Below are 23912 nucleotides of genomic sequence, written 5' to 3'. Positions count from 1 at the left end.
TTTATCACACAAATGGACTTTTCAGAACAAGATTAGGGTTCGTGAGAGGGCAAATGAGTGTTGGCCTGACTGGTGATGGAACAGCCTACAAATCATTTGGACACTTGGAAATTTTTCCTTGTGAACTGAAAATCTTTGATGTAATAGTATAATCCCATTACCAAATGATACATGCTTAATTTCCTTATTTATTAAAAGGCATACTAAAAATATTTTCCTCATGACTATCAAATATAGTAGTTCACATAAAGAAACAGGAAACCTTTATGTGAAATGTTAGGGCTAATGCAAAGCAAAATGTGGTGCCCAAATAAGGTTACTCAGATAATAATGGCAAGTGTGGTGGAGAAAATAAGTCTGCTGAAAGATTTCCTGAGGTAATATTTTAAAATAACATCTTCGGAGGGGCTACTGGGTGGTTCAGTCCTTTAAGCAACTGACTTTTGGTTTTGGCTGAAATCATGATCTCTCGGTTCATGATCAAGTGATCGAATATAGAATATCATCAGGTCAGGTTCTGCACTGAGTGTGGAGCCTGCTTAAGATTCTCCCCCTCTCCCTCTGCCCCTCCATCTCCACCACTCATGTGAGTGTGCTGAGCAAATAAATAAATAAATAAATAAATAAATAAATAAAACAGTACCATACAATACCATCTTTGGAAATTGACTACATTGAACCATAAAAGCCCCAATTTTTTAAAAAGAATACTTAATGCATGGTGTGGCCCATGACATTCTGATAGTCACAGTGAATTTCTTTTTTTTCTTTGCACAAAACAATTTATCCCTAACACTGTACTTTTTATGATTCAGAGAATTACAATAAAATATCCTCTCCTTGGGAATGGATTTAAGCAAAAAAGAAAGCAATTTACTATTTTCAAATGCTAAGAAGGGGGACTAAAGATTTTAGTTTCAAAAGAAAAATTGTTAAAATATTACAGGGAATTTTCAAAAAACAACATTGGACTGTTTTGATCTCACATAGAAAATACCGTATTAGAAAATATTTTCATTTTTCGATTTGTAGCTCAGCATTATATTTAAGTACTACAGGAAACAAATAGAAGCATGACATTCAGTTATTTATGTGTTTTGTTCTCAATTTAATAAAATATTTTCTAATTTTTGTAATTATTTTTGTACTTAGGCTTATCGAAACCAGACCTTTTATTACTGTAGCATCATATTTTTGAATATCATGTCTCTACATTTACACATGCATACGTGCATCAACAGGGCAAATATACAGATTAAATGGCATTTTCTGTTTTCTAATGCCTTTTTGAGATGGTTTCCAGATCACTCAGCAAAGGAACATATAAATACAATGAACATCCTTCCATGAGCCTCACAATATATCTTACAAGCTTTACTTCTTTTCCACACTCTCTACTAATTGCTTTTGGGGGCAGGTGGGCAGGGGGAGGGTGTGTTGGCTGTTTGTTTTACTTCTAACCTTGATCTGAAATTACTATTTCTTTGGAAGGCTTTTAGTATAATTTGCATATAGAAACATCTGGCTAAACCTTTCCTCTTCTATCCTCTTCTCCAACTATTACCTCTATTTGCTCTTCCCAAGAGCAAATAGTTTTGGTGACACATTTTGATCCAGAATTGTTGCCCAAGGTTTTAAGTAGTAGAATAAAGTTACATTCTGACAAAACAAGTTGATGCTCTTTTCTTTATCAACTGTTTTCTTCACTACATTGTCAGAGAAGGCAATCTTATTCCCAAAAATAAAACTTGGAAGATTCTTCTCACTCCTCATTATTAATGTAGCTAATGGCAATTTCTTATGCTTTGCCAGAAGTGACAGTTCCCTCAATAGCTCTTTTGCTTATTTGTCTTGTCAAATATTTGGTTTAGGTCACATGGCACTAATTGACTATATGACATCTACATCACTAACAAAGAAGCTTTCCCCCAAACGGATCTCACCTATCAGATCAAAATAAACCCTGTCAACATTTGACAGCATCATATTTCTTTATTGATCACTGCTTTCCCTGAAATCTCTATGGATTCTAAGATCTTTATTTTGGGCTATAAATATACTCAAACCATCAAGAAAATATATCACTTTTTTTCTAAAACATATAACACCCTTTTAAAATTTTCTTTAATCTAGAATTCATCCCAATACAACTTTAAATATTCTATGATTGATGACTTAAATCTTACTAGGTTAATTCTTCCATCCAATGATTTGACTTTTTGTGGACCAAGTTTTAGGTCCATTTAAAACACTATATTTTATGTGTAACTTTTACAAAGAGTTTTATTAGTTTGCCCTGGGGTGTGTATATCAAAATGCCATTCTGAATATAGAATATCATTATGAATTTTAGAACGTTTAATTTAGGAATAGCATATACCTTTCACCTTGTCTGCCAAATGCTCTTAATTAGTAAGGAATGTTGGGAGCACTGAGTTGAGAAGGACTCTGGGGCCACATTGCAACTCACTGGGAATAAATGTCATAGAAACATCTATCAAAGGAGAGAGGGCAGAAAAGGCACATGTCCCAGGTATCTCCAATACAGACTTATAGTATAGGAATTCACTTTCACTTTTTATAGAAGATTGTGTAGCTCAGCATCAAGCAGTTAGTTGTCTTTTTCAAATACTAGCAGATAGTGTTGATAAAATTCATCCTGTTTGTGAACAAACACAAAATCCTTTGTACCATACCCTCTAAGTCGAGGTAGCATTTGTTTTTCTTAATTAAACTATCATTGTTAGGAAGCATCAGAAGAATTCTCTAAATGCACGGTTTTGTCAAGGAGAGAAACTATGTAAACTCCAGGGAAAGCAATAAACAGATCATTACAGGGTTATCAGCCCCCTGCAAAGTTATAAATTAAAGAATCAGTATGCTATCAAGTGGCAAAGAGTAGAGGAGGGGAGCCATGGTCTAAATAGTCTATCTTTTCTGTGTGAATGACAACCACACAAAATCCAAATACTCAATTTCCCTATTCTTTAAGTTTAAAAAATGCTTAATGGGAGATAAATTGCTCCTTAGAAAATTAGATTATATGCTCTGTGAAATCTGACTTCATAGACTCTACCTTTAGCCAGTGAGTATTAGTAACATACCAGAACTACTTTTAAGACTAGAAAGGAAAATTATTGCCTCATTGAAAATGTTCTTGCTCTATGTAGTTTTTATTTTTAGTTAGCCCTTTGTGAAATCTTCCCTTAAAGTGTTATCCCTACCTGAACTTTCTTCCACTCAACTGGGAGAAATTAAGGTCGTCCTTATCAAGGTGCCTAACAACTCTATAGATTCTGATATGAAGGCAATTATCACATTATTGTAATTATCTGATTACACAATGTTTAAATCCACTAGAACTTCCTTCTTAAAGACAAGATCTATTTCTTAATCATCTTTTGATTTTCAGTACATAAAATAATGTTTTACACAGGGTGGGGTTCGAATAAATAGATGAGAAAATGAGTAAATGTATTCACTCTTATCACTATTAAAGAGAAGCAAAGGTAAAAATCATAGAGGTTAAAATGGAAATACAGTTCAAAGGAAATAAGTCTGAAGAAATTAGAGGGTGAGAAGTAGAGTACATACTCTGGGAAAACAAATAAAACTGCAATGACAAGATAGAGTATCGGTTTTGGGGTTAGACTTGAATATACAATAATAGATATTATCCACCCACTTTTTGTTGACGGTCATTCTTTTTTTTTTTTTTAAGGACTGTAATTCTTTTCTTTAGGGAGGAGACAGTAAGAAGTGCTAATAAAAAGTGGATAGAGCTAGCATAAATAAAACTTAGTATGTAACTGGTACTTTACATATACTATCATATCAACTTCTAACAGTACTATGATGTTAGCTTTTCCACCTCTTCATCCTATTAGAGCTAAAAAAATACTTTCCAAAATTAATATACTCTTTGCTCAAAGGCCCTGGTCAAAAAGGGGCACAACTAGTGTTCCACAGGTTCTTCTCTGAACTAAGATAAAGAAGGAGCCCAACAACAGGAAGAAATATTCAGGTAGTACTGGTAGTGCTCCCCTGAAATCTCTTAAAAATGCTTTTTGGTATTATATACCTTAATGAGTCCTTTTGATTTTGGAAGTTTTATGCTTTGGAAGAATAACAATAGTCTTTTGACTGATTCAACTATAAAACTCCATTTCTCTTCAAATAATAAAACACTTCTGAAGAGAGATACAAATTATTTTAGTGAAGTATCACTAAAACAGCTTAGGCTTTAGAACCAAACAGAATGGGTTCAAATCTAGCAAAACCACCACACTTCAAATTGAGAGAAATTTCTCCATGGACTTTAACATTTCTTCACATCTTGTAAGCAGAGAGTCCAACTGTCCTTCTGTTCTTTGTACTAAACTATCTTTTCAAAGTTGTTTGTACAATAGTCTTAGAGGACAGTGTCTTCCACCAGAGTAAAGGGCAAGTTTGCCTATAAGCTTGGGGAATAAAGTTAGGGGTGCCTAACTAGGGGTGCCTAACTAGAGGTGCACCTAGGGGTGTCTTTGCTTCAGAGCAAAGGGCAGACGTGCTCATTTATAAAGAATTCAATTTCCTAAACTCATCGTCCATCTCCTAAAATAGCACCTATGATGTGTGCAGGTATCCCATACTATTTATATCATTCTGTGAGAATTAGGGCTTTGAGAACTAGCACAAATGTTAATACTCTGGCTGCTGGCATGTATATGAATAATAAACTTTCCTTTGTTTCTGACCCAAAAGACTGGGGTCTTCTATCATCACCCAAGAAACTGTGGCAGAGAAATCTGTTAACTTGAGAGTTGAGTAAAATCTGACTCTTTGGAGTTCTTGACATTTACTGACTAAACTTGAACAGTTATTTCAAATTTTTTGCACTTCAGTTTTGTATTGTTGTGAAATTTAAAGAGATTTACGACTATACTTGTAAATCTCTTAGTATGCTACAGTATTCAAATGATGTTCTAAGTGTTCAAATATCCATCTCAATGAGTTGACACAATTTGCCTGAGGTCACTCCTATGGTCATTGTCAAAGCTGGGATAAAAAGCTAGCTGTTTCTGATTTTCAGAGGTCTTTCCTTCATGTACTTCCAGCCACATGTTGGAGAGGAAGCTACAAAGTGACTTAGATCAGCAGCTGGACATTCCTATGTCCCATTCATACAGGAAGCAAATGCCAAAGGATAAAAGAGATACAACTTATTTATGTCTTTTTGTTAGAAAGCCAAGCCCGCAGAAAACAATAAAGGTCTCCAGAATTTCTGTGGGCAAGATTCATCCATGAATTCAGCTTCCACTGAACATCACTGAACATGTTCTATGTTTTAGTCACAATACATTGAAAATGTTTCCACATTAGAGTATTATTGCTTTCCCCATAAAATAAATAATATTAATCAGTATCGATTAAATGAATTATATAGCATTCTTATTTCACAAATTCCCAAGCTAAGTCTTCCACTAGGTATCTTTAAAAGATTCACGGTTTCAATCAATACTTCAAAATGTCAACAAAATTATGACTCTGACAGACTAATTAAATTTCTAAACATCACTAACCTTGTGTCTAATATAAATGCTAAAGCACATTTATGTACTATGCATACATATGTGTATAAATATAGAGATATATTGTACTGTTTCATTTCACAAGTAGCATCTTATTTTGACAAGCATTTTTTCTAAACTTGTCATGGAATATATGTATACATGTCATATAGTACAAGTATACAGAAATATATTTTTTTATTTTAAGCTTCAAATTTTATAAAAGGAACAAGCATGAGGTGCCAAACATATTTTGCAAATATACTGTATGACTACAACTCTTACTTTTAAAACATTTTCATGTGTCAAACATTCAATCAGTAAAAAAAATAAATAAATATTTTTTTCTTTACCTCTGCATATGGGAACAGGAAAATCCCATGAGGCTGTATTAATTGAATTAGCTATACAGGTGAGTTGAGGGTGGCCATCAAGAATATATCCAGTTACACAGCTGTAGCGGATCTTGTCCCCAACGTCAAACCGTGTACCATATAATACACCTTTGGGTGGAACTCCTGGATTTCCACAAGAGCTACTCTGCAATTCTGTAAATAGGAGAGAAAAGGAGAATTTACAGTTATTTTAATACATTATTTTAATGTTTTAGATTTTAAAAATTATAGGTAGATACAGATATATCTCTTTTCCTTTCAACAAGTGTCACAATAAAAGGAAATGGCTTTCATCTCAACACATATAACACAGAAGTATGGGAAAGGGACCAAATTTTACCAAAAAGATATTAGGTTTCATTCTTTGTGTTAGAAAATTTTAAATATTTTATAGTATTTAATCTTTCTAGCAATTTTAAAAATCAACATTACTCATATTATACAGATAATAAAGTTAAGATTAATACCACTTACATGACTTCTTCAAAGTTACATTCTACTAACACAGTAATAAGCAAATCAAGTTTTATTAAAATGCTCCCATTACTTTCATGCATCTGCTTAACTCTGAATCAGAAACATTTCTCCAAAAACATATGTGTGCATTTTGGGTAAAAACTTTTTTTTCCACTTAAATAAGAAAAATATAGTGCAGTGATGAAATGAAATATTTTTAAAGTTGGAGAGACTGGGCTAAAGTTCCCGATTTGTTTAACCTGAAAATACAATAATAAGAAGTACATAAAGTTGTGAAGTTTTAAATAGATCAATATATAAAGTACCCGGAAAATGCCTGATATGTTAGGGGATTTTATCTATTACTTTATTTTATTAGTTTATATTTAAAAGTATGCAAGTATACAAATATAAGAGATTTTTAAAAATAATATTCATCTCAGAGGAAAAGTCTAGTTTCACTGTAAGTGAAAAGAAAGAAAATACATAGAAATAGTAAAACTTAAAGAAATTAATGAGGTTAAGAAAGATTTCTTTTTCCTGATATTATTTTCTAAATTTTCTATTACCTTTATATTATTTCATACTATAAATAATTGTCAATACAAATACTAATTAATGAATTACTGAGCTAAAAGGTATTCAAGTTTGAGTAGGCTACAGTTTAGTTAAGGGTATTATATATATAAATGGTAATTTCCTATTTTTTACAATTATGCCATGGTTACAGGAGTAATTTTATGGGAAGCTGGGTAAGAGTATAGCATAACTCTGTACTAATTTGACAATTTAACTGAAAGTCTGAAATTATTGCAAAATAAAAAGCTAAAAAACCACTGCAACACAAAAATGAAGTATGTTTCCATTTGGTCTTGATATTCATACCATTTATATAGTTAGTGAGTTCCATGTAATGTTATTTTATATTAAACCAAATACCTAAAAGCCACCATAATATGGAAAATATCAATGACAGTAAGTAAAAATATCTAAATAATATGTGGATGCAATTTTACAAAAGCAATGGCCATTTATAAATAAGAAGTGTATGCAGAGTTGAAATTTTGTATTTTTATTCGTAATAGGTTTGTAGTACTTTTAGCAGTGTTTCCTAAGTGAACCTCATTTTTTCTGTATAAACTTTTCAATAATAGTGGGAAAAATCAGTGATAAATTTCAAATGAAGTCAGTTTAATCAGTGAAAAATGTATTGAAGATTTATAGACTTTTATGGGAATTTATACATTACATATATTAGAAATAAAGCATTCACTTTTAGTTTATGACAACTATTTTAGTCTAAAACCTGAAAAAAAAAAGTAAAAAGAAATTTGACTAATGTTAATTAAATATCAATGGTTTCTCTAAATAACAGGCAATTTCCTTAAGCTTCCTCTGCATTAACGGTACAACAATAAGATCTGTAAAATATTTATCAGTAACCAAGGTTTTAATGATCTCTAATATTTCACTTTACTATTTTTCCAAGGCATATGGTATAAGTTCACTTTCAGCAAAATATGAAACAAAGTTATTGTCTGTGAATTTTGAGTAATTCTTTAAAATGCTTTTGAAAAATACAGTTTTTCTTGAAATAGGTTCTTTTTTAAAATTCATTTGATTGAACGATGAGATGTTTGCTGCAAGAGATGGTGAGGTTAATAAGTTTTGATAAAATGAATAAGCATTCAATCTCTTAAATATAGTAATAACAAAGGAAATTCTCTTAATGAAACTACCACTTGTGGCCTTAGAATTGATCCACTCCTTTCTCTCTCACCTCCTAAAAAATAATTAAGGTCAGGACTTCAATTATCATAAAGTTCTATATCTAGGAGAAAAAGCAGTTTCTAAATTATTTCACAGGAAGCAGTTAGGTGGAAGGATGAAGGGAAAGAGAGAAGCAAGCTCTAAATAGTTCTCAGATTTAACTTTGATTTAAATGAACAAATAAACATTACCCAGAACAAAGTACCTGAAGCAAAAATGGAAAACACCGGAAGTAAGTTAATGAATGAATCACAGCCCTGGTTGTAATCTTAATACATTAACTATTCTATTGCCTGACTTGTAGCTGAATTATTTCTAAGTCAACAGACAGATAAGAAGTTAGGCTGTTTCAAAATAAAACTCAAAAAAGAAAATTCTAAAACATATCTGGTTCTCAACTTCAGGAATTTCCTACTTTCAATTGCCCTTGTTTTTTGACATTCATAAATAAGAACTACTCATTCTCTGTAGACTTAGTAATCTCATGAAGACAGGAAGATGTTTCACACTCAAGTTTACGAGATCCCAATTCTATAGCCACTGCTCATGGATTCTATTTTTTGTCCTCTCCCAACCATTTAATTTGGGACTTCTCCCTAAGCTATGTGCATTTTAAGACAAAACAGCCAAGGATGTGATATTAACTGAAAGAATTATAACCCACCACCAAAAAATGCTATATTCTGATTCACTTTTTAGTCTTGATTTTTAAAAAATAAATAGTGCTTCATATTTGAACTTTTTAAATTAACTTGTTAATTAATATGAGAGTCTAGAACTAGCTAAGTGCGACTAATTTTTAGACATTGTTTCTACCAGCTATCAAGAGTTTGAATTGCAGGGGAAAGTGAAGACACAGTCTGCCATATTTAGTAAAAGCAGCTTATAAACTAATCATTGCTATACATGGTATTTACAATAACTGGTGATTTTATTATAAAATCATTCTTAAGGGAAATAAAGATTTAAACAATAAAGAACTTTCATGTTAATTCCCCAAATGTACCCACAAGATAACAACACCATGCTTGCTTATCACTTTACTGTGCTTCTGAAGTAAATAATTACATCTAAAAAGCAGAATTGCCAGACTCAGTTACCTTCTATCACCAACAGATGACACTAAAATAAGGATTGGAAAGTTTTGGTTATTACAATAAAACAATTATATAAGTGACATAGTCTCATCTGATATTCCATAAGGCAAAGATTAAAATGGGATTGGAGTGTTCTGGAGAGAATACTTTAAAGTTATTTTCATGATACTATTATTTGAGCACTGATCAATTTCTTTAAATGCAAAAAATAAATATATAAAATTCCTTATATACTGCAGTTTTATTTGAATGTATTATTGGTATCTGGGCCATGAGATTGTGTTTGTGGATAAAACAGAAGTACTCAAGAGTGAGTAGTAAATCAAGAAGGTTACTGGAAAACTAGTCTGAAGACTTTACACTCAAAAAATGTTTCTGAAAATGTCAGAGACTTTATATAAGTTTACTGCTCTGTCCAAATGATTGAGTCAAATTAAAATTCATCTGTTTTTTTCTAGAAATATATCTTTATTTTTTACCCTCTCTTCACAGAGATATTGAAATTATCAGCAAATAATGTGAAGGCAACATAAACCATACTAAACTGTGTGGGATTATTGATAAAACAAAAAATTCCTGGAGGAAGATCTGAGATAAATAAAAATCCAAATGGAGGCTGGGATTTATTGACAGTCCTCTATATTAGTTGAAAGGAAGCATACCTATAAATTACTTAGTAACTAATTTATTCATCAGAACTTCTTGGAGGTTATCATTAGCATTGGTGCTCTGTGATGTGACCAGTTAAAGCAACACCACCTTCCTCACCTTCTAAGAGTTTATAAATTGAAAAAGTTAATAACCTTAATTGTTGAGATCAGCTGTGAGTCATCCTTTCTTTCTAGGCACTTAAGCATTCATATTCCCACTTACATCTCACAAATTACCCAACACCATATATGATTTTCCCTGTTGTACAGAAAGGGAAATAGACACAGATAAAGTAACATTCCCAAAGTCACCCAACTAATAGATAGATTTGTAGTTCTAGCCTAGATGTTTCCAACATTAAAAAAAAGAAGAAACCTTAGATTATTTCACAACTGCATGCTGTTGCCATGAAAAAAAAGATATTCATTTCACAAGTGTTTATTAAAAAGCTAATATGGACAGTACTGTGGGATATAGTTTTGCAAATGACAGACATGGCCCTGCCCTCATGGAATTTATCAACTTGGTGTTGACCAAGTCAATAAGTAGTTCCATAGCATTAATTATAATATGACAAGGGGGATAAAGGAAACATAAGGCTATAATGAAAGTATATAATTGAGAAAACTTAGTCTTCATTAAGAAGAGGTCTGGAAAGAATTTTCTGATAAATTCAAATTTAAATTGAGATCTGAAATAGGATAAAGAGTGATTTGGATTAAAAAAAAGAGGGTTTAGTAGGTTCAAAATTTAGAAATGTAAGAATCAAAGTACTATAATAGTTACTAGATTTGGCAAAGTTTTATGAGCATGGTAGGGCACAAACTGAATTACAAAAAATATTCCAAAAGGGTTGGCCAAAGACAGGTTCATGTAGTGAATACATAACGTATGCATAGGTTCATGATTGGAAAAATAAGCTGTGTCATTAAATGTTTTTTGAAGGAGATACTATAAGCTCTAGAGAAGGGAATGATTCAGAGTGAATAACTGAAATCTAAATGTACAATAAGCAGAGATTTTCATAAGTGTGTATGATATATGTTTTGTGAATTTACTAATTGAATAGTAATTCAATCTTAAAACTGATTAATTGGTGGATATGATTATGAAAACTAATATTAAAAAGATGAGTAGCAAGAATACTATATGCATACTATATTTACATAAGAATATCAACTTTACAAGGCTGTTAATATGACTATATAAAACAATATATATGTTGAGCAAGCATGCAATACATGCAGATATTATTATTAGCTCAACAAGTTGTAGGTTTATTTTTATTATAATCAATTTTGCATTTGAGACATCTAAATTAGGTGTGATTAAATTATGACCTACTAAAGGTAGGGCCATGTCTTCATTAAATGCTATTAGGTCATTCCTGATGTCTTAAAAATTAGTCAAAAAATAGTACTTTAGTCAAAGGTAAAATTCAATTACTCCTCTCTAGGACATAAATGAAATTCAAGGTGTAACTCTACACCTGATAGAATATTTGGACAACCAAATTCAAAAAACTTCCTTATGGGTTTCATTGATTCATTAATTCTTTCATCTATTAGTTGGTATCATATGTGAAGCATTATCCCAGGCACAGCGATTATAAAAAGGTATGTGAAAAAATAAAAATAGGTAAATAAAAAGGTATGTGATGTATTGCATCCTAACAAAGTTCAGATACGTTAAAAAATAAAACAAAGTTTCAAATACTTTTGAAAAAAATTGAATCCTGAAAAAGAGTGTATATCAAGGACTGAAAGAGAGTTTTTATCACATTTTCTTAGAGAAATTCAGTAAAACTCTACTAAGCAATTTAGAAAAGGAGGAGTGATTTACATTTTACAATAACCTTAGCTTTTTAAAAATCCCCAATTTGTTAGGAGCACATGGATAATTGTGAAAGGCAAGATAGTTAGCAAAATATCAAGAAGAAAACCTGACCTTGAAAATTGGAATGAAAACCAAATGAAAGGATAACGGATACCATGACTACAGAACTGCATAATTATTCAGTCAAATAGATGAAGCATGATCCTGCTGAGATCAATTAACAATGCTTTAAAACACTGTAAAATTATATCTACTAAGGGAAGTAAAATCAAGTTGTTTGTACTTCTTACAGAAAATTAATCTCAGGATTTTATTTCCCAGATGATTAAAAATAATTTAGGAGAACATAATATCAAGTTGAACCACCTAGTACCTCTCATCCTGAGACTTCAAAGTACTTAACCAACTAATACATTTTCCAACTTTTTTAGTGGTACAAAATATTCTTTTATTAAGGATACGAAACTATTACATTCACATAGGATATAAATGGTATCATTTGAGAATTCACTTGGAGACTGGATGAGCAAGAATTTTGTGGATATTCTGATCAGCTATTAAATCTCTCTTGTTTTCCATGGACTTTTACTTCAGTATATATGACTCAATGATACATTTTTTTTTTTAAATTTGCTGCCTCACTAGACTGTGAGCATCTTGAGAATAAGGGCTCCAATTCATCTCTATGCATTAAGAACTCAGTACATTTTGTGGTATGCTGTTGACAAGCAACAAAGGATTGCTCAGTTCACTGAGTTTTTTTGCTAATAGAAAAACATTAAAGATGATCATCACAGAGTTTGTAGGAGTAAATGTTTAAAGACAAAATAGAGTGGAACCACTAGACTAGGAGAGAGCTGTAGGCACATCATGACCTAAACTTGGGTCATGATGAGCTCTGGGCCACAGGGCCTGCCTGTGATTTTATAGGTCGAATTATATAATTGTGCCATCTAAATATGTATTTTTAAATGAAAATTCATTAACTTCAGTAAGCCACTTCTTAAGCATGAACCTAGTTCCTAAGCTGCTGGTCATTGCCACAGTCTTCACTGGGATGCTGGAATGGAATGAACACTAGGCCATGCACCATTGTAAAAGTTATCTAGAAGCTTCAAAAAGGTTCAGATTTGGCCATGAGTGAAGAACATTGTAAAAGTTATCTAGAAGCTTCAAAAAGGTTCAGATTTGGCAATCAAAAGGATGAATGCTCATTATTGAATGCTCTTACCATTATTATTTTAACTTAATGAAAAGGATTCAAACTATTGGTTGCAGGGGGAGAACTGAGAATAAGCCAACACTGTCTCAGTTCATCTGTCTAAGAAGAAAATAGATTACTGCATTGATCTGGCTGTGGTGAAGGGAGAATGCACACAGATTATAATGCATTTTAAACAGCAGCAGAAAAAAAATCTATTGTCATTATTTTTTTAATTAAAGTAAATCACTGGATGGGCTAATTATAATTCCAAGGGAAGGAAGTGTGAAGCAGTAAAACAGTGTAAAACCAAAAACACAAAAATCTATGTTATCTAGGTAACACCATTCTGTTTTGATATTGGTGTACAGGTCCCACAGGTAACAGAGGTAAAAGCTTTTAGAGTCAGATCAAGATTAATGGTCAGATACAATGAAGAAAATTCATTGCACAATATTCAAGACTACCAGTTGCTGGATGTGTACTTTGGATCTGTGAATAAGAGGCAATTAATATTCTTTCAATTTCAAATATCTGTGCTCCTTTTTTTTGACAAAACAAATTTTACCACTTAAACTAAACTTATGAAAAGCAATACTGTATTTTTACTTTGTAAAATAACTACCAACACATTAAAATAGATGGGTGGAAAGGTCATGATATATTTTTTAAATTATGATTATTTAAACCTAGCTAGAGCCTGTGTAGCTACCAGAATTTTAAAAAAGCAAAGAAAATAAAAATGTAGAATGGAAGGATATTAGCACCATTCTCAGTTTAAAGTTTCTAAAAATGGAATACTGCATCTGTATGAGTAGCATTTGATAACTTGATTCAGAATAATAGAAAAATATGAATAGACTCTCCACTCCTCTGACAGAATTGGGACAAGTATGTGTATTAAGACTTTTGGGTAATTTGTATCTTTAAAAAGATATGTTAAGCTGATTATGGATAATTTACTAGATTACATATTCATCCAATATGAGTGAGAGATGCCACTGTGTTTCATCAATTAATCAATCACCAAATAATTACTGAAGCTTGAAGTATAAATGTCAAAGAGATATAAAAAATAGAACACTTTCTGCTCTTTTGGAACTTATAACTCAATTAGAAACATAAACCATGTATAGTATGACCTTCTGGCAATTAAATAATAAAATAGACTCCATAGCTGAATTTTTAAAAGTTACCTATTATATATTTATAAAAAAGGAATAATATTGTATGAACTAAAGGTGAGAACTTTAGTTGAAGAGGGGTCAAGAGAAAGGTCAAATCATATGAATAAATGCAAGAAAGAGAAATGCACAAGATATGGTCAAGGGTCATATGCAAAATAAATGGCCAAAGTAGAATAGTATACCTACGATGAAACAGAATGAAATTTTAGAAATGAATCTTAGGGTCACACTTTGGAGAGCCTTTAAGTTAGATGTCTTAGGGTCAATGTTATGCTAATGCAGCCCCAAAGGCCCTATAATAAAATAGCTAAAATAGACAGCAGTTATTCCTCTATGTGACTCTTCAACTGGTCTAGGCTAGGAGGGATCAGACTATGCCCTCAGATCTTCAGGGACTCAAGATTTCTTCCATTTTGCTGCTCTATCACTCTCCTGGGCTTTGTTTGTAAACTTCGTAGAATTGGATTTCCAGAAACGTTGAATTCCAGGCTACCTTAAATTCAAACAGAGGGTACCAGGAGAAAGAAACGACCCTCCCTTTCCTTTACTTCTGGCAAAGTCTCTTCTCATCACTGCACCCTATTCAAATTCCAGAGTTTCTGGGTAAAGCACAGCCTAACCCCCCACCCCACCCCCTCAATTAAGGCCAATGTTTCCCATGGATCAGTACCTGTTAGAGTAGAAAAGGATAGTCAAAATAAAAATCTCTATGTGGATAAGAGAAGTAGAGGAAATATTCCACAGTCAATGGTCATGAAAATAAATAGAACATATTAGAGAGACGTTATGAAGATCCTCCTACCCTGAAAGACCCTGGTACTGTTCTTGAAAAGGTACTCCTTTGTCCTGTGTCCTCTGCTGTCCCCTGGCATTTCCTGTTGAGAAATGCCACTTGTCCAATTGTCTGTTGCAAAATTTGAAGTGGGTATGGGACAGCAGGCTATCCTTAAGAGTATATAGAGCATATATCTTACATCTGCTAATGCAGGTTTTGTACTTGAAAATTGCCTTAAGAATTGAACAAAGGGATTTAAAGATGACTTTTAGGATTTACTGACTAAAATTCCCTCCAAAAAACTTAAGAACTGGCTTGTTTCTAGTTATTTTCATGTGCCAGTGAACACTCTCCCCCCTTTCCCAACCTGCTTTACATCTCTCTCATTCTCTTTTTAATTGAGACTACCTGGAGTAATCTGAAGTAATAAGCTTGCAACATTATTCATCTCATCTTTGCCCAAGGGCTGCCCTCCATCCTTTGACTAAAAACTTAATAAGAGACTCTGATAAACCTTCTTACCCCCTGCTGTACAAAAGCAGCTGGCTTTTGCAACCCAAAAGTCACCAAAATTTTAGACTCTGTTCTTTCCATCTCTCTTTAAACTGGCCAACATATGCCTGAGCTCTTGCCTGTGCTGTAAAACACTGCCAAAGGCAGCCAGGAATAGACACTGGCCTCAACAACTTTACTTTCATTCTTTTGAACTGGAGCCTTGGTTCTCTGCCTTCCACATTGTCACAGCAACTACTTCACCACTCTTGCCATAACACAGAAAAGTCACCAGCTGTGCAGTTCATAATGCTTCCTCACTGCTCTTCCTGACCAAAAAAACAGTAACACATGTTGTAGGCTTTTAACACACCACTTCCAGTACAAATATTTCATCAGTGCCAGACACAAAAACCATTTTTTAAAGCATAAAGGGAGTTAATATTTTTCTAGGAATGGGTTGTAGGCTGGACCTCTTGATTCATACAGAATTAGCCCAGTAAGGGGACTGCTACCTTGAAGCCACTGGAATTAAGTTTACCTGGAGTCACTGCCACCTCACTACCAACTTCTAAACAGCAGAAGGTGACTGTTTTAGTTTTTGTTTTTCCCATAGAAGCTGGATAATGTTGGAGAGTGATGTAAAATTTCAACATGGATAAAGAAACTCACGGTGAGAATCTGCAGGAAGGCTGCCTATGCCTAAATTCAGTGTTTCATTCTCACACAAACTGCATATCCTTGGTGGAACATAATTCATATTCACTATAAGGAAGTCTCAGAAATGTGTTCTTTTTTTCCTGACATTGTCCTTTTTTTCCCAAAGATTATTTATTTATTTATTTATTTATTTATTTATTTAGAGACAGAGAGAGAGTATGAGGGAGAGCAAATACACAAGCCAGGGGAGGAGCAGAGAGAGAGGGACAAGCAGACTCCACACTGAGCTCAGAGCTGGAGAGCCTCCATCTCACAACCCTGAGATCAAGACCTGAGCCAAAACCAAGAGTTGAATGCTCAACCAATTGAGCTACCCAGGCACTCCTTTGTCCTGACATTTTCAATTAGAGAATGAAGTAGAGATTGACAGAATTTTTATGATCATTGTACCTCATTTTTAGGTATCTCTCCTGTTGGAGATTTTATAGGTTAATGTACCTCCATATAATCCTGTCAACTTGGCTTACAGACAAAAGTCCCATTTCCCACTCGATGGTCAAATCCTCCACAATCATGCCTGTTTACATTTCTTCAAAATCTGCCTATGCTCAACTTCTCTATTTCAGATAAATATTCACTGCTCCCTCCAATATATCATATGTATTCTTGCTTCACAGGTTTGTGTACATTTGTAATAGCTCCTATTTCTTTTCTGTCTGTACAAATGTTTCTATCCTTATACACCTAAACCATTTTCTACCTTCTCTATAAAGATTTATAAACTCTTCAGTCCATGTTGATCCCATTTGCTCTGGAACCTAAATTTTTATTTTCTATTATTTTCCTTGATCACTTATTTTAATGTCTTAAAAGATTTCATTTTACCTCTGTTTTCCTTTTTAATTCAACAATGTTCTCTATCTTCTAATGTGTAAACATTGTGTACTCAATTGATTGGTCACCATAATCAAGGCAGATTATGTTTTTAAAGTGCATCTTCAAAAACACTAAGTCTAATTTGGACATACTTGGTTAAAGAACTAGCTTAACTCAAAAAGCTAGAGTTAGGAAAATATGATGTGTCCAAATTATTTGAAATTCCTTTGGAAATTCAATTCCTTTTGAGAAAAAAATCCTGAGTCCCATATTGATGAAAAATTTGAGACAACAATCTTTGTATTGGCAGGATTGATGGAGAATTGGAAACTAGGGCCTTGAGAATTTCTCAGATGACAAGGAATACAAAGAATCCTGACTATTTTGTTCTTCCAAAGTAATGCTCAACTTTTCCTCCGTATACGAATAGCTCTGAAGCTGTGGAGGAAAACAAATAAATAAACAAATAAAGGGGCTTGTTCCAGTTATTTTGCATTCTTGCAGTTTACCTTATCATCAGAAAATGAAGTTTAGTGAAAAAATGCTCTAGGAATGAAATCAAATAAACCTGGCTCTGAATCCTATCTGTGTCATTTACTAGTGTGTGGCCAGAGAGGCTTTTAATACTTCAGTTTCCTCTTTGGTATGATAGGCATTACTGAAATTTATTCGAGCTACTTAAGCAAATTAATAGGAACTCACTATGATTTTAACTATGAGATTCTCGCTAGCACTACATTTTAACTTTCATTTAATGGTCACTTATTTCATACTGAAAGGATTTGCACATGAACTCATTCTCCTCAGAAAATACGTGTTTATGAGGCTTGAGTTCATTGAATGTGTCTGATTTCATTCTATTCAAACCACATCACATTTAACAATGGCAAAGGTTTCCCAACAATGCATTTACATTGTTATTCAGTTCATTTATCTTCACTGAGATCTTAACATTTAGAATGTACTTTTACCTTTTTAAGCACTGACATCTACTAATCATGCTAACTAGTTTTGTTACTGGTTATAGCTCATGGTATAGCACAATAGAAATTGCTTCACAAGAGCTATGAAAAACTAATTGAAACCAATTATGACAATTATCTCTCTGTTCAATTGCTTGCACTAGACTCTTCCCTCATACCATACTGTCAGACTGCAGACAATTTTCCCTGATGTGACCTATCCAATTGCATTTCAGGCTTTATTCAGTGAGCATGCATACTTCTGATTAAAATTAATAGGAGCTATGCATGGTTTGAGTGAGGACTGGAGTTATTAGGATTGTAATGTGAATATAAGTGAAAATTAAGTATCATTGGACCTTCTTAGTTTAATTAAGTACCCAAACACTCTTAATCAAGCATATAATTAAATTTAAGGGGAAGTGCATTGTGTGCTAATTGCCATTGATTATTAATAATATGCTTATTTATGCATGCAAACTCTATAATGGCATATATCTCCAAACTGTTTCTGAATGACAATAACTGAATTCTGCATAATGAAACTATTAATGAAATGGAGTTTTACAAGAAATGTCAGATGAGAAAATAGTGCAGATTTCAGAACTCTTCTTTCTTAACTTTTCCTTTTGAAAAATTAGAATATATCACATGAACTCATGCCAAAGATCAACCATAAAATGGAACTGCTGTTTTCTCCATTTATGTTTTGTTTTGGGGGACAATATATGTTTTGAGGATAACTGGTTAAAACATTTATGTTTTAATCAAATAATCTAAGTAATCCTAGTCAAATAAATTAATCCTTCAACTTTTAATTTTTTTTCATTTTGCTATTATACACATTTAAAAATGGTTTTTATTGTATGATTTAATTTTTTCATGTATTGATTTATTCACTTACTATCTATTGGTGATATGTTTATTAAGCAGTTTCTGTGTGCTGCACGTAGGTCTAGGAACTGGGGATACAACAGTAAGCAATGTATACCCCTTCCCTCATAGAGCTTGTGAGCTAAACTTATGAGTAGATGTTAGAGAGGGGACACAGAGAGTAGTAAATAAAAATTTTGGACTATTATTAGATAATAAATGTTAATGAGAAATATAAAGCAAGGAAAGGAAATTAGAAGTTTGGTAGAGAGGTAGAAAGAAGTTTTAGCTAAGGGAGATTTTACTGAGATGGTGACACTTGAGTTCAGATATGACTGGATGAGGAGCTAGTCATAAGGATATTTGGGAAGGAAATACTCCGGGAAAAGGAACTGCAAATGCAAAGACCCTGATGTAACCTACTTTGTAGATGTTCATGGAATAATAAGAATCCAATTTAGTTGGAGTGGTCTGACTTAGGTACAAATTGGGAGGAAATAAGATCAGAGAATTAAAACAGGACCAGACAGCATAAGACTTCTAAGTCATTGTAAGTTTATTTTCAACTCATTCATTTGATATATGTCTTAAAAAATAACTTTATATAGCTATTTCCCAGTATTTGATCTTTTAAGGCATATAAATTCTCTAATCACAATGGAAAAGAGAGATTTACTCTTTTAACATCCAAACTATTCGCCTCCTAACATGCCCTTCTTATAAAATGTTAGTTGTAATATTCAGTTAAACATTATAACTATGTAAATGCTATTATTAGCATTATTAACAAAGTTATGCATTATATTGATTACTTTCATGTCCTGTATGTTTGTTTTCCCTAGAGTTAATTATTTCCCTCTCTTATTTTTTATATATTTCATGTTGGGTAAAATCTCAACTTAAAACTCCTTTGAGGTTGTCTGAAGTTCTTCCCAAACATTCAGGTACATCAAACATTCAACATCAACTCAATGAAGAAATATTTTCAGAACGTTCTAATCTCCATCTGTGCAAGTTGATGTCTAGTAAATGTTTCTAGTATCAGGAATTATTTTGGTAATTCAATTAAACTGTCTTCTTAGTTGGATCCTATCTTTCCTATATCCTATTATGTTCTTTTTCTTTGTTATAATGAAACACCAATAGCTTTCTAAGAATGTGTGCTTAAGATGCAAATAATACACACCTATAAATGTCTTCATATTATGATTAAACTCCATGATAGTTTAGATGGGTATAGAATCCTAGTATGGAAAACATTTATATTAGAATTTGCAAGGCAAAGCAAGACAGTGTTGATGTTTTGAAAACCAGTACCATTCTGAATTTTGTCACTTTGATTTTGAGCTTATTTTTTACTGTTTCTCTAATTAAAAATGTCTACAACTGTATATCATGATATGGTTTATAGTGTTTTGTTATTTGATAAGGAAGAAATAATTTTCATCAATTGTTCTGCATATTTGTTGAGTCCTTTTGATATGAAAACTCAACTCATATCCTTGGCTTTAGAAGAAAAAAAAATTGATGATTTTCTTCTCTTAATATTATCAGCAATTTCTTTTTAAAAATGACTTATTTGAAGGCCCTATTGGACTGCTTCTCTAAATATAATTGCTACTGCTACTACTTTATATCTTCTTTCCTAATTCCTATATCTATCTTTTCCCCTTCTTTCTTTGAAGTTTTCATCAAATTTGCCTTTAAGTCTTTCTACTAACTTTTCCATTATTTAACTTTTTAAAAAACTTTCTAAGGGTTTTTCTTTTTCTATAGTATCATTTTTGTTTCTATAGTATTATGTTTTATACATTTTAAAGAACACTCATATTAGTTTCATGTTTGTTCATGAAGTTTTCTTTCTGCTTACAGAGTCTGTTTCTTTTAACTGTTACATTCTTCTTGTTTGGGACTTTAGCATCTATACTAGAAAACTTCAAAATTAAAATTATTTTTGTCTGCTAATATTTACAATTATTTAACTAAAGAGTTGAATAGATGCTCTGAGTATATTTACAGTACTTGATACCTATGGACTACACTATAATTTTTTTGATTGTTTTGTTGAGACACCAACTAATTCAGTGTCTTTAAATATTTCTTATTGGGGTGCTTATATTCTGCATAAAAGAATTTTTTGTCATCTTCTTGGAGATGACTAAACATAAAACATAAAGCAACATTAGAATTGTAGAATAGAATGTCTGTTAATTTCTATAAATTGAAGAAATATAAATTTCATTGGATCGAGAACCAACTGTCTCTGAAAACAAGCCACACCAAAATAGTCTATTACTTCAAACTGTGTTACAACTGTATAAAAGAGAGCATTTCACATGATGAAATAGCAAAGGATACTGCCATCATGCCTTTGAGCTACCATAATCAAAAGCTACTCATACTTTAAACATGCAAAAAGCAATGTGTTAAAATATGCAACATATATTGCTGTAATATTTAACTAAATGTAATTTTCAAAAATGCCATGTATTTCTGAAACTATGAGATCATTTATTTTTCCAATTTTTTGCAGATCACATCACTGTACATTGCTGTACATAAAGGAAGTATTCAAAATGTTAATGAAAAAATGAAAAGAAAACATTGCTGGGGAGGAAGCATGAATAGGCACAACATAAAGGAGTTTCTGGGCAGTAAACTACTCTTTATGATACAATAATGATGAATACATGCAATTTCACATTTGTTAACATTCACAGGATATATACCAAGAGTGAACTGTAATGTGAAGGGTAGACTTTGAGTAGTAATGATGTGTTAATATATGTTCTTCAATTGTAACTGAGGTATCATTCCACAACAGTGGTTCTTATGCAGATATACCAGATATTTTATGGGCAGTAATAGACGATCTTGGAGCTCTGTGAGGAGAAAAGTAATCATTTAGGTCTAAAGGACTTCAAAAAATATAAGTTTGAACATATTTTAAATCTCACTGTTTCTAATTAGCAATATCATAGTTACTAAAGCTGTTCACTGTAATAAAATTTAATCAAAATGGCAGCCAACTAGAAAAAATGTTCCACTATCATGGTGCATAATATTCACTATATGTTAGGGAAAAATTCATTCCAATTCTCCCCACATTCTGTGCCTGAAAATTACTGCTGCACATATCTTTTTAAATTTTGTATTGAACTGTTAATTTCAGTTTTAAAAAGCATATATGAAATGTAAAAATCTAACCTGTATAATAAAGTATATTGCTGACTAAAAAAAAATAGGAAAGGCTGTGAGTATGTGGGTACAGGGGGTATTTGGAAGCTATTTTATGCTCTATTTTGCTATGAATCTAAAACCGCTGTAAAAATGAAGTCTATTAAAAATAAAAATAATAAAAAATGATGATGTGAACATCAATGTCATAAATTAAAGTGGCCCTCCATAATTCAACCACTGCTGTAATCTTTCACAGTGGTTTATACATACCTTGCAATCAAGTAGATTTTGCATGGTTAGACTGAATGAAAAAATGTTTCTACTGTAAAACAGGTGTTACAAAATTGAAAGTATAGGTTTTAGAACTTTCCTTCATCTTCAATTGCCTCCTGCTTTCTCTCACCTACTTCTTTACTACCCTACTCCCTTCCATTTAATTACAGGTCATTGTGTCTCTACTTCACTGATATCAAGAGATTAAAGACATCCTTATATGTCTTACATATTATCTTTGTAAAAGGTATTGAGCAATTGTTTTGTATTTTTTTCTTAAAAAATATTTAGCACTGAAAACTACTTCCCACAATACTGTCAGTTCTCCACAGTCCCCCACTCTAAGAATCTTTAATATTCTGTGATTGTCAAGCCACTGGTGCTTGTTAATGATTTTGTATTTCAGGAAAAAAATCACAAGATTTTGAAGTATCTGGAACACAAGTAAATTATTAAGGAGCTTTACTCTAAAAATCTTGGTCTTGGAATTTAAAAAGAGTTTTGGAACTGAGTCTTCAAGTGGAATTTGTGGACTAGAAAAAATCAGCATATCAGGGACGATGACAATTTTCTCTTTTGAATAGGATTCCCAGATAAACTATAAAAGGTCGTTAAATTTGAATTTCAGTCAAACAATAGTTATTTAGTATAAGCATGTCTCAGGTAATGAAAGGGTGTCCTATGTTCTTTGTTTTATGTGTTTTTTGTGTTTTGTTTTGTTGATTTTTTTTTGTTTGTTAAATCTAGCAATTTATTTATTTATTTATTTATTTATTATTTATTTATTTAATTATTTATTTATTTAAGGAGAGGTCATTTAAGGACTCATTCTGGGTAAGTGGAAGAGGAGAGCCAGAGCTCACTCATGCACAGCAGATTGCATTTCCTGCCACCACATGAGAAGGAACCTAGAGTCTAATGTATCTGAATAAATGCTAGAAAAATATAGAGGTTTTTGTATAATGATAAGTGTTTTGGAATAAAGACATATCCACCATAACATTTCTTTTTAATTTAGCCTCTTTTCCTTCACTTCCACTCAAAAGAAGTCATATATCTTTCTCCTACAAATTGGAGGATAGCTTATACTATGAAAAAATATGTCTTGCTCTCCAAATCCTTTCATTTCATTTATTAGGAAATACCACCCTCTCATAAGTTATGGTGAGAAATTTCAGTCCCTTTCTTATTCTGTAGGAGGCTTATCTAATTGCTGACTTGCAGGATAACCCTATTTTTTCCCACTGGCCTGTGAGCTATTTGTCTGCTATTTCTTTATTCCTGTCCCCCACCCTCTGCCTCATTTTTTCTCCTATGGAGCAAACTCACTGGAGAAGCTCTGGCCATGAAGGAGATCACTTGTATTTTCCACCTATTCATTTTGTGGATGAACAGGTATGTTTGTGAGGGGCTGAAATGAAAGTCTGCATCCAGGTCCTAGGCTCACTGCAGTCTCCTTTCCAGCTTTAGCATAATAGAACTAATATTTTGACTCCTGTAACTACTTTCCAATTGGTTCAGAATGTAGACAGAAGAGATGAGAGAATGGACACTTCCTTAACACCAACATATATATTTCCTATCTCTTTACTCTTGCAAATTATTCATATTTTCTCCATTCATTCATTACTCAGTGACTGGATTTCTATGTGCTCTGCATGGTGCCATGACTTTCC

The 23912-nt window shown here is 32.4% G+C and overlaps 1 protein-coding gene across 2 annotated transcripts in view; it reads right to left on the bottom strand.

The window, feature by feature from the left end:
- The window catches only part of CSMD3 (CUB and Sushi multiple domains 3), a 1174336-nt gene that overhangs the window by 897214 nt on the left and 253210 nt on the right, over positions 1–23912 (bottom strand). For both annotated transcript variants that reach the window (XM_072734033.1, XM_072734032.1), the window contains exon 4: positions 5906–6100. In XM_072734033.1, the coding sequence (XP_072590134.1) occupies positions 5906–6100 (195 nt within the window). The remainder of the gene's footprint in view (positions 1–5905; positions 6101–23912) is intronic.

This window comes from Vulpes vulpes, chromosome 13 (genome assembly GCF_048418805.1).
Source record: "Vulpes vulpes isolate BD-2025 chromosome 13, VulVul3, whole genome shotgun sequence".
In the NCBI taxonomy this organism is placed as follows: domain Eukaryota; kingdom Metazoa; phylum Chordata; class Mammalia; order Carnivora; family Canidae; genus Vulpes; species Vulpes vulpes.
This window is presented reverse-complemented; position numbering and strand designations above follow the sequence as displayed.